General features: G+C 49.6%; 1 protein-coding gene across 2 annotated transcripts in view; it reads left to right on the top strand.

Moving 5' to 3' along the window:
• Nucleotides 1–14,613, top strand: part of Sin1 (SAPK-interacting protein 1) — a 129,021-nt gene that overhangs the window by 66,668 nt on the left and 47,740 nt on the right. For both annotated transcript variants that reach the window (XM_050196284.3, XM_050196285.3), the window contains exons 6-7: nucleotides 10,849–11,033; nucleotides 12,365–12,531. In XM_050196284.3, coding sequence (XP_050052241.1) covers nucleotides 10,849–11,033; nucleotides 12,365–12,531 — 352 coding nt within the window. The remainder of the gene's footprint in view (nucleotides 1–10,848; nucleotides 11,034–12,364; nucleotides 12,532–14,613) is intronic.

Below are 14,613 nucleotides of genomic sequence, written 5' to 3'. Positions count from 1 at the left end.
GTGCGTCTGACTTCGGGTCATTGAAGCCGCACGAACATGGCTCGAACGAGCATGTGGGCTCGCGAACATCCTTACGCTTAATTTTGCGTTTTATTTTGTGATTAATGCTACGAGAACTACAATTCTGAAACGACATGTTGGTCGTTTCGAGGTGGGATGCTATCTATGCGTGGCGTCTTTTTTGAACTTTGTTAAGCTCTTAGAATATTCCAGTCTATGCCTTGTATACTTTCTTCGTAGGAGGAGGAGGAAATAACTGTATTGAGTCCTGAGGAACCCCTCCCCACCCACTCTTGGTTTAGTGGCCGGCAGGGGTCGCGGGCCGCACCCACGTTGGGACGGGAAGCCCGTGAGCCTCCGCCCTTTCGTGAGCCCTCTGGACGGTCCGGATCTGGGTCTGGTGGTCGTCGCTTCGCAGGGCGTCCACCCAGTCTTCTTTGCTAAACACGGTGCCGCTTAACGCGGAGCATTGCCCGAGCATGTGCGATAGCGAGCAGTACGATTCGACGCAATCCGGACATTGCGGCTCTACGTCCGGTGTATAAAAGCTCAGTCTGCCTCTCGAGGGGAACGACCTTGTTTGAAGCATTCTGAATATAGATGACTGTGGTCTAGTGAGTTTAGCGTGGGGGAGCGGGAAGGACCTCCTCGACAGCTGATAGTGCGTTGTTATTTCGTTGAAGGTGAGCAGCGGATCTCGGAGCTCCCCTCTCTCCCCGCCACTTCGCTCGCCACGATCGCCGCGGTGCGTGAGTCCTCGCGCGAGTCCGTGCGCCAGCTCGTTGGCGTTGGGAAAGTCGGGGTGCACGTCGGCCGCCATGTGGGCTGGAAACCATTTGAGGATGTGATGACCCGCGGCTCCCTCGCTGCCGAGGACGGCCGCCGCTTCCCGCGATATCGAGCCCGAGGCGAATGCTCTGGCCGCCGATCGCGAATGTGTGTATACGTAAGGATGTTCGGGGTCCCTCATTGACATGGCTATTGCCACCTGTTCGGCCACCTCGGACGTTACCCCCTTGACCGATGCTGCGTTAATGATCGTACCATCCCAGCGTATCGAGACGGCCGCGTACCGGTCGCTGCGCCCGTACTGGGCCGCGTCTACAAATGCCGCCAGTCCCGGGCAGTTGGCGGTCGATTTCAGCAGTGCTCGGGCCCTCGCCTTTCGGCGCCCCTCGTTGAATTGCGGGTGGACGTTTCTCGGAAGCGGTTCTACCTTGAAAGTGCCCCTGACCGCCGCGCTGAGCGCGACCTTGCGTGCGTTGCACTCTGACTCTGCATTAATCCCTGCTTCTTCTAGGATGCGTCTGCCGGCCCTGGTAGTCGACAGCCGCACGACCTGTGCCTTGGTCAGTGCTTCGATGATTTCTACTAGTGAATTGTGCACCTCTAACCGATCGAGCCGCTCCGTGCTTGTAGTGATCGGAAGACCTAGAACCCTCTTGATGCTCTTGCGCATCAGTGTGTCTATCTTGGCCGCGTCTCTCTTGGTCCATTTTAGCGCTGAGGCTACGCAATTTACGTGGCTCATGAGAAAGGCGTGGTAAAGTCTGATGAGATTGCTCTCGCTGAGCCCTCCCCTGCGGTTCGTCAGCCTGAGGATCAGCCGGAGCATGTTCTCCGTTTTGGACGTGAGTCTCATGACTGTTTGCGTGTTACCGACTTCAGCCTCAATTAGCAGCCCCAGGATTCTTATAGTGTCCACTCTGGGGATCGGCTGGCCGGCACTCGTGTGTAATTTGATCGGTATTTGATCGATCGGCGTCAAATTCCTCATGCCTTGTTTCGAGGGCCTGTACAGCAACAGTTCCGATTTGCTGGGTGACAGACGGAGTCCCGTTTCCTTCAGGTACTCTTCCGTTGTGTCCAGCGCCTCTTGAAGAGCCCGCTCGACTTCTGCGTCGGACCCTCCCGGGCACCACACCGTAATGCCGTCTGCGTACAGGGCGTGATTGACGTTGGTCACTCGTCAGCCGGTCCGAGAGCCCTTTCATTGCCAGATTGAATAATAGTGGGGAGAGCACCTCCCCTTGTGGGGTGCCCCTCGCGCCCAGCGTGTACCAAACGGACGTGGCCTGTCGTATTTTGATCGTGGCTTTCCTGTCTCTGAGGAAGGAGCCTATGTAAGAGTGGAATTTCCGGCCGAGCCCCATCACCGAGATCGTTTCCATTAGAAATCTGTTTCACCGCGTCGAACGCTTTCGTTAGGTCCAGGGCCAGTATGCCCCTGGTGTCACTGGTTATGCCGTCGATTATGTGCTTTTTGAGTTGTAACATTACGTCCTGTGTGGATAGGCCCGGTCTGAAGCCCACCGTAAATGTTTTTTTTCATGCGCCAAGGTGCCGCTTCAGGACTATCGCACCTAAATATGCGCATGCAATTTGGAACTTGTTCTCGGTTGCAATAATGCGGTACCGCTCATGCGTCATGTGCGGATAGCCGCGTAGAATCTTGTTTTGTTTTTGTTCTTTTTTTCCTCCTGGCGTTTCCGCTTAGTTCCCTGTTTTGTGTTTACTTATTTAAGAAAAAGGCGCCAGTCTGCAGCGGCTCTTTGATCCCCCTTTGTTTAGATTACGGCGAATAGCAATTATGAGCCCTCGACTCCCGGATACTTTTGGAGTGTCACGCATGATATCGTGATAACCTCCCCCGGTACTCTTAAAAAAAAAAGAAAAAAAAACTGGACAGTGACAAACTCCCGAACTAGCGGGTTTGCAATGTCGGAACTAGCGGGACGGCGGTGGAAAAAGCAAAGCAAAAAAATTGGCCAAGTCGCTGATGTACGTGTTGCAGAGACCTGAGTTGTTGGTTCGTTCCGAGGCTGTTCCAGGTAACATGAGCAATGTTTTATAACGAAGCAAAGCCATCTGTGAAAATTAAACCAACTGCATGTTGTTAGCAACCTCCGGGGAAATCTTGAATGTTTTATAATAGTGTGGTAATTAATACTTGTTATTTAACTTTCCTTAAAATTAACTGTAAGGCCGCATTATCAATGCAATGCTTGTAGAGCACGTTTGAAAACATCACACACTGTTAGCGCCGCGTTTCCGTTTTTTTTTATTTTTATTTTTATTTTATTTTATTTTTGCGTGGCCGCGAAACTAATTGATGGTTTTATAGTCGGGTGGGCGGGCCCCCGCTTTGAAACGGGCCGGTGGGTAGCGCCACCAAGCTCTTGTTCATATTTTACCTAATGTCTTACCTGTCTTTAAACACACGCGCACAAACACACAGGCGCACACGCACGCGCGCGCACACGCAGAGAGAGACACACACACAAAGAATTCTCAGCAGCAAACTTTCCGAACCACTATTGGGAACTTTGTGCGCCTCCGTTGTTTGTGGTCTCCCTTACTTTTCTTCCACCAAACTTCCAATCGCCTCCCACTAATCTCTATTGTGCATATGTTTGCTCTTGCCCTGCTATCCCTGAACCCAAGGGCTTCATGGAGGCCAGAGCCTAAACCGACGGCTGTGTAGATATCTTCACTTTCTAATAAAACGTTCCATCATTTGCCTAGCTTTACCGCGGCAAGCGCATGCTGCTTCTTCTTGGTGTACCTCGCTTTATAACTACGCGTTCTAAGGCATCCTGATCTCGCTTGGAAAACTAAAGAGCTTCCATTTAAGTTAACATAAATTGTTCCTTTCCTGGTTTCGTTTTTTACCTCTTAGGTAGTTACTCATAGCAGGTTTATTTTCCATTGCCGCTGCCCAGGTGATTGTCTCAGCCTCTTTGGCGTTGCGTTTGACGTTCTTTGTTGCCATTTTGCTTACTATACCCGTCGCATACGTGCTGGGAAGCTTCCTAGTTCCTTTTCTCCACTGTGAGTCAATGTCTTTCCTGTACAATACCTGTAGAATGAAACGCCGCTTGCGCGCTCCAGCGGCTTTATTTTAAGCGCGGAAACAAGAGCTACGAAAACTGAAAACGCGTTGCAAACTAAAAGTATTGTTTTCAAACGGGCTCACAGGCCTTGTATTGACATAGTTGGCGTGGAGTTAAGGAATTAATGAATTCTGGGGTTTTACGTACCAAAACCAAGATTAATTATGAGGCACGCCGTAGTAGAGGACTCCAGAATAAATTTGACCCCTAAGGGATCTTCAACGTGCCCCCAATGCACGGGACACGGACGTTTTTGTATTTCGCCCCCATCGAAATGCGGTCGCCGCGGCTGGTATTTGATCCCGCGACCTCGTTCTTAGCAACGCAACACCATAGTAAGCAACCACGGCGGGTGTGGAGTTAACGAATAAAAAATTTATTAATTATTCAGTACTAGTTACTCGACTATATTAAGGGCCCAAAAATACTGGCGGCTTCTTCCGGGGTTGCAAAACATACAGTTCATTTCATCAGCACGGAAGTCTTCGCTTTAAAGAAAATTCTGGTGTAACTTGGTTAATAACCAAGGCTACGAGCAGCGCGAGAGGAGACAAGGCAACTCGTAAAAGTAGCTTCACATCCAGCCGGTTTCGTACCGCGTGTTAAGGCTGTCGCCAGCACAGTCCACAGCACGCGCCTAGCTCGTTTTAGAGGCAAGTGTCTTAACCTCCGTAGAATCATTGTACGTGTTCCTTTCTTTGTCCGTTGCTGTAGCTTTCGCGGTTGCTTTAAAGCAGCGGGCCTCGATGCGCGCGCATCGAGGCACCCTACGCTGGAAAGCTCCACCTCCCGCCTTATCCTTATTTTTTTTTCTGTCGCCACCTTCTTTCAGCTCGATCACGATGCAGCGGTCTCGTGTAGCGCCGACACGAAAGTGAAGTTGTGCATAGTAGGATGCAACATTAAAAAACAGCAGTTGGCAACCAAGGCACACGGGCAGCGTGGCGTTGTTACTCCGCCAGCCAATCACAGAAGCAAACGAAATCGTCGTCATGCGACCATTTCAAAATGGCGTCGTACTAGATACCTGCGGAGCGTCTGCTGTTCTTGATGTCTTTTCATCGGCGGAAGCGATGAGGTGTGCAACAGACATGTACAAAGTGTATGGAGTCTGAGCATTTCACTCTTCAAAAGTCCGCGGTACAGTTCCCCATTTCACTGCTTACCCCATATTACTCGTGAAACTTCACTGCTGACTAAAGTGAAACTTGACAATAAATAGTTGCAGTGAATCAAGCGTTTTATTTCCGTTCAATAAAAAATTAGGCTTTCGCCATTCCATTATAATAGGCGAGGGAAAACGTATAAAATTACGCGTTTACAATTGTATGTTTGTGGTTACCACCTTATTTAGGTAACAGGGAAAGATTTAAGTACGAACTATTCGCAGTCTCGCAGAGGAACAGTGGCTGGCGGTTATGAGGGCGTGGGCGGGGCTTCACTGCAGACTTGAGTTGTATCCGACACGGCGTTACCCCGTTTTAGGGGCAACGAAATTCTTTCTACCAATAAAGTTTTGTTCTTCTTCTTGCCACACATTTGAGCTTGTGTTTTGGGCTTCTACTGTAAGTGTTGTGCATTTGCCTCCTTGTAATACTAATAAATAAACAGGGTGTCCTAGCAGTGCATTCATTTCGAGTAACACTTTTTAGAGGACTCGCAGATTCCATACCATGACGTGCCCCTTCTCTTCCGTCTTCTAATTTTATCTTACACCCTCAACCCAAACCGGGATAAATAGAAAAAAAATTTTTTTCGTAGTTAAATTATCCGTTCAAATGTTTTGTGTTCAGGGCAACATTGGGACGATAATTTTAGGGTATCCACTGCGACAAAGGTCTTCATGCCGACGCTGCGAATGCAGCAGTAACGTCGCTGCAGTAGCTATCGCTTCAGAAACCATGAAAGGAATCCACGGCGCGCGAGGGAGCGTGGCTTCAACACACTGATATGTTGACTTCTGTTGACGGCCGTGCACGCTAGTGTGTGCGGCGTCCCTTTCTTTTGTTCTTGTCATTTTTATTCCCCGTCTCCTAGTGTAGACAGCCTCAAACAAATGTCATGAAACAAAACACCGACAGCGCTGTCTTTTATGATAGTCTTTTCAGACTTAAATATTAAAAGTGCGAAACAATTACAGAAACCTGAAAATTGTATAATTTTTTTTTGCGCGACATTGCACAACCTCCGGTATCGGCCCACGCAAGAGGCCGCGTTTCTACCAGAAAACTCTCCTTCGTGCATAGCGTTCGCCGCCAGCGTTTCCCGGTAAACGTTACGCTTACGTAAGCTACAGTTGCCAGGAAGCGTGAGAAGCAATCGGGGGATCTTCGAATGCTGTCGCGTCTCCCTCTTAAAGGCGGAGCTTGAGCGGCCTCGAAGTTTTTTTCTCTTTAACTCTGGGCTAATTGCACTTTGGACACTCAACTAACAAACATGAACCATCTCCAGGAATAAACCTTGCTGTTTCGCAGTGTTGGGATGAAAATGGTAGAGCTTGCGTTTCGTACCCCATTTTACGGCTGATATCGCGGCGCGCGCATCAGACGTGGGCAGCAACGAACAAGATACGACAGTCTTGTTTACAAGCGAGCAGGGCCCGCACATTGCGCTTCAGTTCGAGACTCGTTCGCGTTAAGTTATGGCGTTTTCACTAATAAAACCGTCAATCGAGTCGTCGTCAGAGGCCGGCTCAGCTTGCCACAGTATGTGTGTCATCGGGTAACTATGGCACGTCGTTCCGGGGTAGGCTTTCTGTCGTGGAGTGACACCGTTTCGTTTTCGTCCCATGGCAAGCTTTGGAGGCGCTCGACTTTCCAGGACGATTGCCAATGTCGCCTCTCTGGCGGCCGCATTTCGATGGTGGCGAAATGCGAAAACACCCGTGTACTTAGATTTAGGTGCACGTTAAAGATCCCCAGGTGGTCGAAATTTCCGGAGTCCTCCACTACGGCGTGCCTCATAATCAGAAAGTGGTTTTGGCACGTTAAACCCCATAATTAAATTAATGTCGCCTCTCGATGGTGCCACACTGGGCAGGGAGGGCTGGGTCATCCGTAACTGGGCTCCTCCGGGCCGTGTCCCCATCCGCGGCCATATTTGTCTGCTCCTCCACCTCGTGCGCGCGTCTGCCCCTGTTTTACTGTATTGTGCGCCCGTGCGGAAAGTGGGGGCGCGTTGAGACGTTTTTTTTTTTCTTTTTTTTCTCCCGCGCTTGTGCGCCTCTGCTGCTTGCCGAGCATTTCTCGCTTGCTTTCGTCGCTCGGTCGCTATGATGCGCCGCTTGCGCGCGAAGCGGAGATGAGGTTGGTGGGGAGGCGGCCGCGGTGCTCCTCCGGCCCTCTCTGGTTGGCTGCGGCCGGGCGTTAGTGTATCCTTGGCAGGCTAATTGACTGGCGGCCGGATAGCTGGCTGCCGGCACGCACCCGAGCCGCCGGTAATTACGGCCGAGCCACGGCGGCGACGGGAAACGAGAGACGACGAGCGTCTCGCGTTGCGCTGACAAATGGCGCCAATTTGGACACCCTCACGGTACCCCCCCTCCCCCGTTTCTGTCCCCCCGCTGCGTTTTGCCACTGCGACCGTACCAAAGAAACGGGAGCTCAGCCCCCCTCCCCACCCCCCTCTATATTCCTTTTTCGCACGGTGTCCAAGCGCCCTGCTTTTCTGTCCCGCTGCGTTTTTGGTTCATCGGTGCCTTCTTTCTGTGGCCGCCTGCGCGATTCTTTGGCGTTCGCTACTGCTGCTACGCGTGTGCCGCGTTGGCCACCGGAGAACGCGCTTCAGCCACCCTGAGCCGGAGACTCTAGGAGGAGGGGTGCCGCTCGCGCCTTCGTTGCCCGCGATAAATAAGGTGCCAGCAGCCGCTGCGGCTCCTGTGTCGCGTGTATACGGTGCGCGTGCTGTTGCTTTTCCCGCAGGGGTCCTATGCCGCGTATGAAAAGCCAAGCTCAGTTCATTGCGTGTAATTGCTTTTTATTTACTTATTCGCTACCGTGCCAGAACTTCGCGTACTATAGAGGGAGAGAAAAACGACGTATTTAGTACGGTCCGGCGCAGTACGAGTCTATTCATTACTTTGGCTGCCAAATTACTGCGTTGGCAGTGGGAGTCATGCTTGTTGGTACGCCGTTACGGACTTGACCTCTTCATTCAGTAGTGCCAAAGACTTCAGAGATTGAGAAATAAGACGAGGAAAAGGTGTTTCCTTCCTCGTCCCTGCCAAAGAGATCGTGTTGTAATACCGGACAGATCCGTACCTCGAAGTTGAAGGCAAAGTTCAGCAGAGCATGGTCCACGCTTGGCGATGAGGAAACAGTTTCACAAATGAACTATCCCCATAAGAGCAGTCGATGTCCCCAGCTTCCTCTCATGTGAAAGGAGTGTGCTTGTGTTGTCAGTGAGAGGAAAGGGAAAGAGTGTGTGCGTGCTTGGCCCGCGCGAGAGAGAAGACGTTGAGCCTCGTAGTTGTGTTGTTGGTGCGAAAGTGGGTCCAACTACGCCATGTGATTAGTCCGATCATTAAAGTTAGCTTCCTGGATGATATGCATCTCATTGTCGAGCAGTTGTAGATCTGCTCTTCGCTAGTCCGTTAGTTGTCTCGGGAGCAGCATCTGCCTGTCAGAATCGTGCCGCCGCAATCAGACAGATACGTATTCTTTAAATCACTGGTTTAAATGCATACACACAGGCAGGCACCTAATCCCCGCACACACATACATTAAAAAACCTAACACTCTCCTACCTTAAATATCATCCTGAAAAATTGTTAATACCATCCCATTTACAGACAACCAGCCACTGCGAGCACAACAATTAAGTTGCGCGCTTTGTGTGCAGCAAGGCTTCAGCCACAACGCGCGCAGTTGTTCTGCCAACGACGTTATCAATAAACTGAATCGCTCGACCCCCGGTGCTCGAAGCACCGGGGGTTTTCCTCTCCTGACCCCCCCCCCCCCTCGCTCCAAAGAAGAATGGCGCCAATTAAATCGGAATCGAATATTAAATCGGAATCCTGGATTAAGGCCTTGATTATATTGCACCGTTTAAGAAGGGAGAGATGAAAAAAGATGGGAGGTGAGGGGGCGGGGGGGGGGGGGGGGGGTGTTACGTGAAATTAGTACAAACTCCTTGAACAGCTGCCGCAATGCGCCGCGTAACACTTCCAAACATCGGCTTTGCGCATGGTTTGGTCTGGCTTCTGCTTCACGCTTTGTTTCCACGCATCGTCCCTTTGCAATCTTCACGTGCCCTTGGGATCAGTAACAGTTTGCTGACAGCAGCGCGTGGCCCCTTTGCGAGAATCCTTATTCGTGGCTTGGCCCCCGGGGACATTGATTGAAAAGGCACGGGTCGAATGCGATTCGTGTGACGAAGCGATGTCTTTACACGTGTTAGAACTGTCGCAATAGGGCCTAGCTGTGGAGCGTAAGGACGCGCGTTCGTCTAGCTGCCGGTTTCTGAAGATGGTGAACTGAGAAAAATTGCTGGGACTATTTGATTTCTGAACCAAAGGAGATTACCTCAGAAGCTGCGAGCTCCGTTGAATTCTTTGCCGTCGATGCAGCCATCGCTGCTGACGTATGCATACAAGCTTGTCACACACGTTACTGTAGTATAAAGTGAAGTTTAGCCACGAGAAGCTAACGCATATAGGGTGCATTAAGGAGTCATGAAATATTTATAAAACCGATTTAACACGTCCAAGGATTGATGCCGGAGCGAGGGGAGCGCATATGCTGACATACGCTGCTTGAAGCAACACCAATCCAATGCAATGGCAAGTGCGTGTCGTCTTCGGCGACATGGCTCAAAAGGTGTCGATTTCTTTGCAATGGAACTGTGGCGCCATCTGTCACTGCGGGGCGATTTTTGCCGTAGCAATGACATATATATGACACCACCGTTTCGTTGCAGTGACATCGCGAGCTGACTGTGTGTGACCTTCATCTCTCGATACCGAGAATGGATCTCAATAAGACCGCCGAGATAACGCCCAGACCGTGCTGCCAAAATTAGATACCGTGTAGCGCACCTCCAAAATGGCAACCGAAAATTTTGAAACAGTATTTCCAACGGAGAAGCAATCGCGTTCAGTGCCCCGATGCCGCGCGCGCGCGCCATGGGCGAATTTTCGCGCGCTGCGAACTTCCGCGTGCCACTACTAGAAGGTTCGGTCCCCTAAGGGCCGCAACTCGTCAAAATTGTGGGGGGAAAAAGTGCGGCCCTTACAAGAGTCCACGATAAAGCATAGCGAAAGTTTACACCACCATTTACTTCCAGAGAAGGGGGCACGGGTTAGAAACATTTACCCGCTCGGCATGAAGCGGCCAGACCTAGGCAGGCCAGGGTCCGCCATGTTAAGACGATGTCATTTCCACGGCATTCGTGTAGCGGAATTCAGCGGGAGATTTCGACAAGAAATGAGGGCGATCAATGAGATTCATGTGACATTAATACGTTAGCACTAGTTTACCCACGTAGAAGGCGCAGTGTCCCTCGTTACTCTTAATTGTACAGTACACAGAATACGAACGCAGCCACCAATGCTGCTATCGGAACACGCGGCACGTGTCCGGACTTGCTTGGGAAGTACATCTCCTGACGGCCAAGCGCCAACGGCCGCATTCCGGTGCGCTGATGCGCTCGCCGCCTCCGTCAGCTGCCTCCTACCCTTTCACTTACGTTGGACTCCTCTCCACTCCTCTCCCCTCTCTTGCCGTACACAAGCCGACAGACGGGTTTTCTATCGCATGACCATTCTAATGCTGACGCTTTAAAAACCAATCCTGCGGTAAAACATTTGTATGGTGACATCATCGCGGGCAGTTGACGTTGGCCAGCTTACCTACCCCAGCCCGGTACATTGGGGTGTTAGGCGCGCTTGGGGCAGTTTATGTTGTGCCCTCGACTGCCGACTCTGATGAGGAAATACTCCCGCCTTCCGCCACTGCAGCTTCGGAAGTGGACGCGTACTTCCCCCGCAAGGACGCTGGCGCGGCCGCCCGCCGTTCCGGCAAGTGGTCTTCTCCCGCAGACAGCGAGGCTACGCAGAGAAGTTCGGCGCTGGCGCGACAGCTGGAGCAGTTTCCTGTGGCGCCCAATAACCCGTTCAACGAGTACACGCGCTTCGACGGCAAGGTGAGCGCACGTGCGCCGAAAACTAATAATAACCGGCTTGCCGTCATTTGCGCTTCAAGCGTGACTTCAATTGCTCTGTGGGGGGAAGTGGAGGGATGAAAGATTGACAGAGGTGTGGATAATATGTGAGGAAGTGCTCCTGAGATATGAGCAAAAGTGGGCCATGGGCAGAGTGAGAGTTTGAAGAGGGCCAGAGTATGGGTCAAGATAGCGCTTCCCACTGGTTCCTGTGTAACATACAACAGGGTCAGGCACACATGAAAGAATCTCGGAATATGGCTGCAGCAGCACATAATGAATGTCCAGAAAGTCTATGCCTATTTTAATGTTCTTATAACCTGAGAAATGATAGACTTATTTGTATGGGACAAACTGTGTTGCAGATGAAAGAAACCAAGATATTTTCAGGAAGAGGACAACAAGATTTGACAACTCCAATTTAGCTAGACTCAATAGTGCAAAAGTGATCTGCAGTATAATAAGCTTTGGGTGACCTTTTGGTGCAAACCATCTTGATGTTCATTTAATGCTATTTGGTTTCATTCGGTGGGCTTGAGCAAATGAACGAGTTCATCAAATCAGGTGGCAGACTCTGGAGAAACTGCAAGCATGGATTTGAAATGTCTTTACGAGTAATATGCTTCAATTTTTATGTAATTCTGCAAACGCAAAGCTTAAATGTTTGCACGTAATTGTGGACATAACTGAAACACATGTGTAATTTTAAGGTGGAATGAAGAAACACAAATGTCTGAAAAAGGCCTTGTAGAAGAGCATCTGCAATGTCTGGGAGACGAGTGCTGCCACCTGGGAAGGGGATTGTACAAGTTGTGCAGGGCGTTGTTGCAGCATAAGCAGAATTGTGCACACATGCACACACATTTGTTGCAGAAACTTGCAGGTTAACAAAAAAAAACTTGAGAAGAAGTTAAGGACCAGACAAATAGCGATGGAACAAAAAATGCTAGGCATAACCTTAAGTGACAGTGTGGGAATTAGAAAGCAAATGGGAGTAGCCAATATTTCAATTGACATTAGGAGGAAGAAATGGAGCTGCGCAGGCCATGTAATCCATGGGGCAGATAGCCAGTAGTTTATTAAAGCTATAGATTGTGTGCCAAAAGAATGGAAGCGTAGTCTACAATGGCAGAGCATTAAGTGTTGCGATACACTTATTAAATTTACAGGCATAAAATGGGGTCAGCTGGTGCAAGATGGGTAATTGGAGATTGCTTGGGAGAGTCCTTTGTTCTGCAGTGGACATAAATAGGTTGCTGCTGCTGCTGCTGATGATGATGATGATGTGATGATGATTATTATTTGTTTTCCAGGTGAGCGAGCCAGCGCACCGTCGGATCAACATCTTCATGAGCATGCTGCCTCCAGAAGAGCGGGGCTTTCCCATAGTGGTGTCGGCGCTGCCTGGTGCCCGAATCCAGGACCTCATAGGCCTCGTTTGTTGGCACTACACCAACGAGGGGCGTTCACCGAAGCTCAGGTATACCTCTCTTTTCCCCCACTTGTGCTGGTCCACTAAGTGAGTTCCTCTTTATTGCAGTAGCCCGTCTAGCTTCCATATTCCTTGAAAGTACTCCCTTCATAAATCTGAAAGGGAATATGCAAATTGTTTTCAAGAGGCCGTAGTAGTGACACACTGACACATCCCGTATAAGTGTTTAATTAGATGAATGTTTAACAGGAATGCTACTTATTGCATATTACCATGTCAGGTTCGAATCCACAGATCACAAGTAATTGTTGTTTACAAACAGATTCAGTGCTTCCTGTCATATTGGTCATGCCCTTACCTGCATTCTTATATCTTTCATGTCATGCCATTTCTATGCATACACTTGCAGGGAAAATCTCTTGCTTACTATGCTGACGGGGGTAAGAAAAGTCACTGTTTTTGCATGCCACCTAAAATTGATACCTGCAGCGTATGCTTCAGCCTTAGAACGCTGCTGTGGGCCTCCAAATTTCAGACAGTGCTTCTAGGGTACGACGATAACCAGTTTTCGTGCCAGTACTGTGGTCCATAGTCCCTCTTTCACTTCGGCCGTATGCCACAAACACTGCCAGGTGTATGCCACAAACATATCATCCCATGCCAACAGTCTTGTGCAAATCAGCAATGTTTTCAAAGCCACTTTGACTCAAATTATGTTAGCAGTACTGTACACATGAGCTGGAGACACTGTAGCTGTTTCATATACCTGAACACATTAGAAAAAAAGATTATTTATCACGAAAATCAAGAGCTGGAGAGTCGGGTATGTGTTGTGTACCCATGCTGCCTTTGTCCAGCAGTCAGCAGAGTTTGTTGCTTAACAACAGTGGTCATTGGTGGCAAAGACATCTTTGAGTTTGTGAGGTTGTAAATCTGCTTTATGCTTCTTCAGTGAGCTGTCCATGCGAGGCTGCCACATCCATGATCACATGTGTACCAAGTGTCGAAGCTGCACAGATTGATGAACAAGAAGTACCACTGTCACATTTCGAAGATCTCTGCAGAAGTACAAGCCACAGACACTGCAAAGTGCTTAAGTCATTGTGAAATTTGTTTGTGAAACCATCCTGCATTATCCTGAAGGTGGCAGCAGGCCTCTCTTAATGTTATATATATATGTGTGTATATACACACACACACACACACACACACACACACACACACACACACACACACACACACACACACACACACACACACACACACACACACACACACACACACACACACACATACATGCAGGGTGTCCCAGCTAACTTGGCCCAAGATTTAGAAAAAAGCTATGCGTTCTTCAGAACAGAAATCGCATGGATGTTGTTAACGTTTATCTAAACTTACAGTACCATTATTTTGCTAGTCTTTCTTTGAGTAATTAGGTGAGATAAATTAATTACCTTTTAAATATAACTTGAAACGTTCAGGCGTCAATAGGAAAGTTGTGGAGCTTCACAAATATTGCCCAACCCAGGTACTTCCAACGAGATAGACTTAGCATGGCCGTTTTTATTCGGGAAACACGTAAGCCCTCTGAGTTTAAAAATTGCACGTGACAGCGCGCTCTATGCGCCCGAATGCGCCGCAATTACAGCGCTCTCATAAGTGATTTGTAAAAACATCGCCAGCACCGCGCCTTCCCTTCACTTACGAGAAAGGGCGTCAAACTTTGCTCGGCTCTGACATTACTGGCAGCGACTGGCGACGGCGCTCCGAAAAAGCGCTTCGTCAGCAGCCGCTCACGTCTGTCACCGAAGAACGCGCCGTCATCAGCTGTTTATTCCGATATGACGAGAAGAGCAATTTTTTTTCCAGCGTTCAAGTCGATGCGGAATAGAAAAAATACACTCAGAACATGCATCGTACATCTGGAACCTTTGCGAGAGAGAGCATCATTTATTACAACGCCACTTTTCTTCCAAGCTGTGCCAGTGGCTAGATGCATGTGAGCTCGACTGTCTGTTACTGTCGTGCCGCGCAACCGTTTCGAAGAATTCGTTTGCAGTGCCTAAGGCATGCCGTACTCAAGCGAGCAGAAGGCGAACATGGTCCTAGCCTTGGGAACAGCACGGGGCA

This window comes from Dermacentor andersoni, chromosome 1 (genome assembly GCF_023375885.2).
Source record: "Dermacentor andersoni chromosome 1, qqDerAnde1_hic_scaffold, whole genome shotgun sequence".
Classification (NCBI taxonomy): Eukaryota; Metazoa; Arthropoda; class Arachnida; order Ixodida; family Ixodidae; genus Dermacentor; species Dermacentor andersoni.
This window is presented reverse-complemented; position numbering and strand designations above follow the sequence as displayed.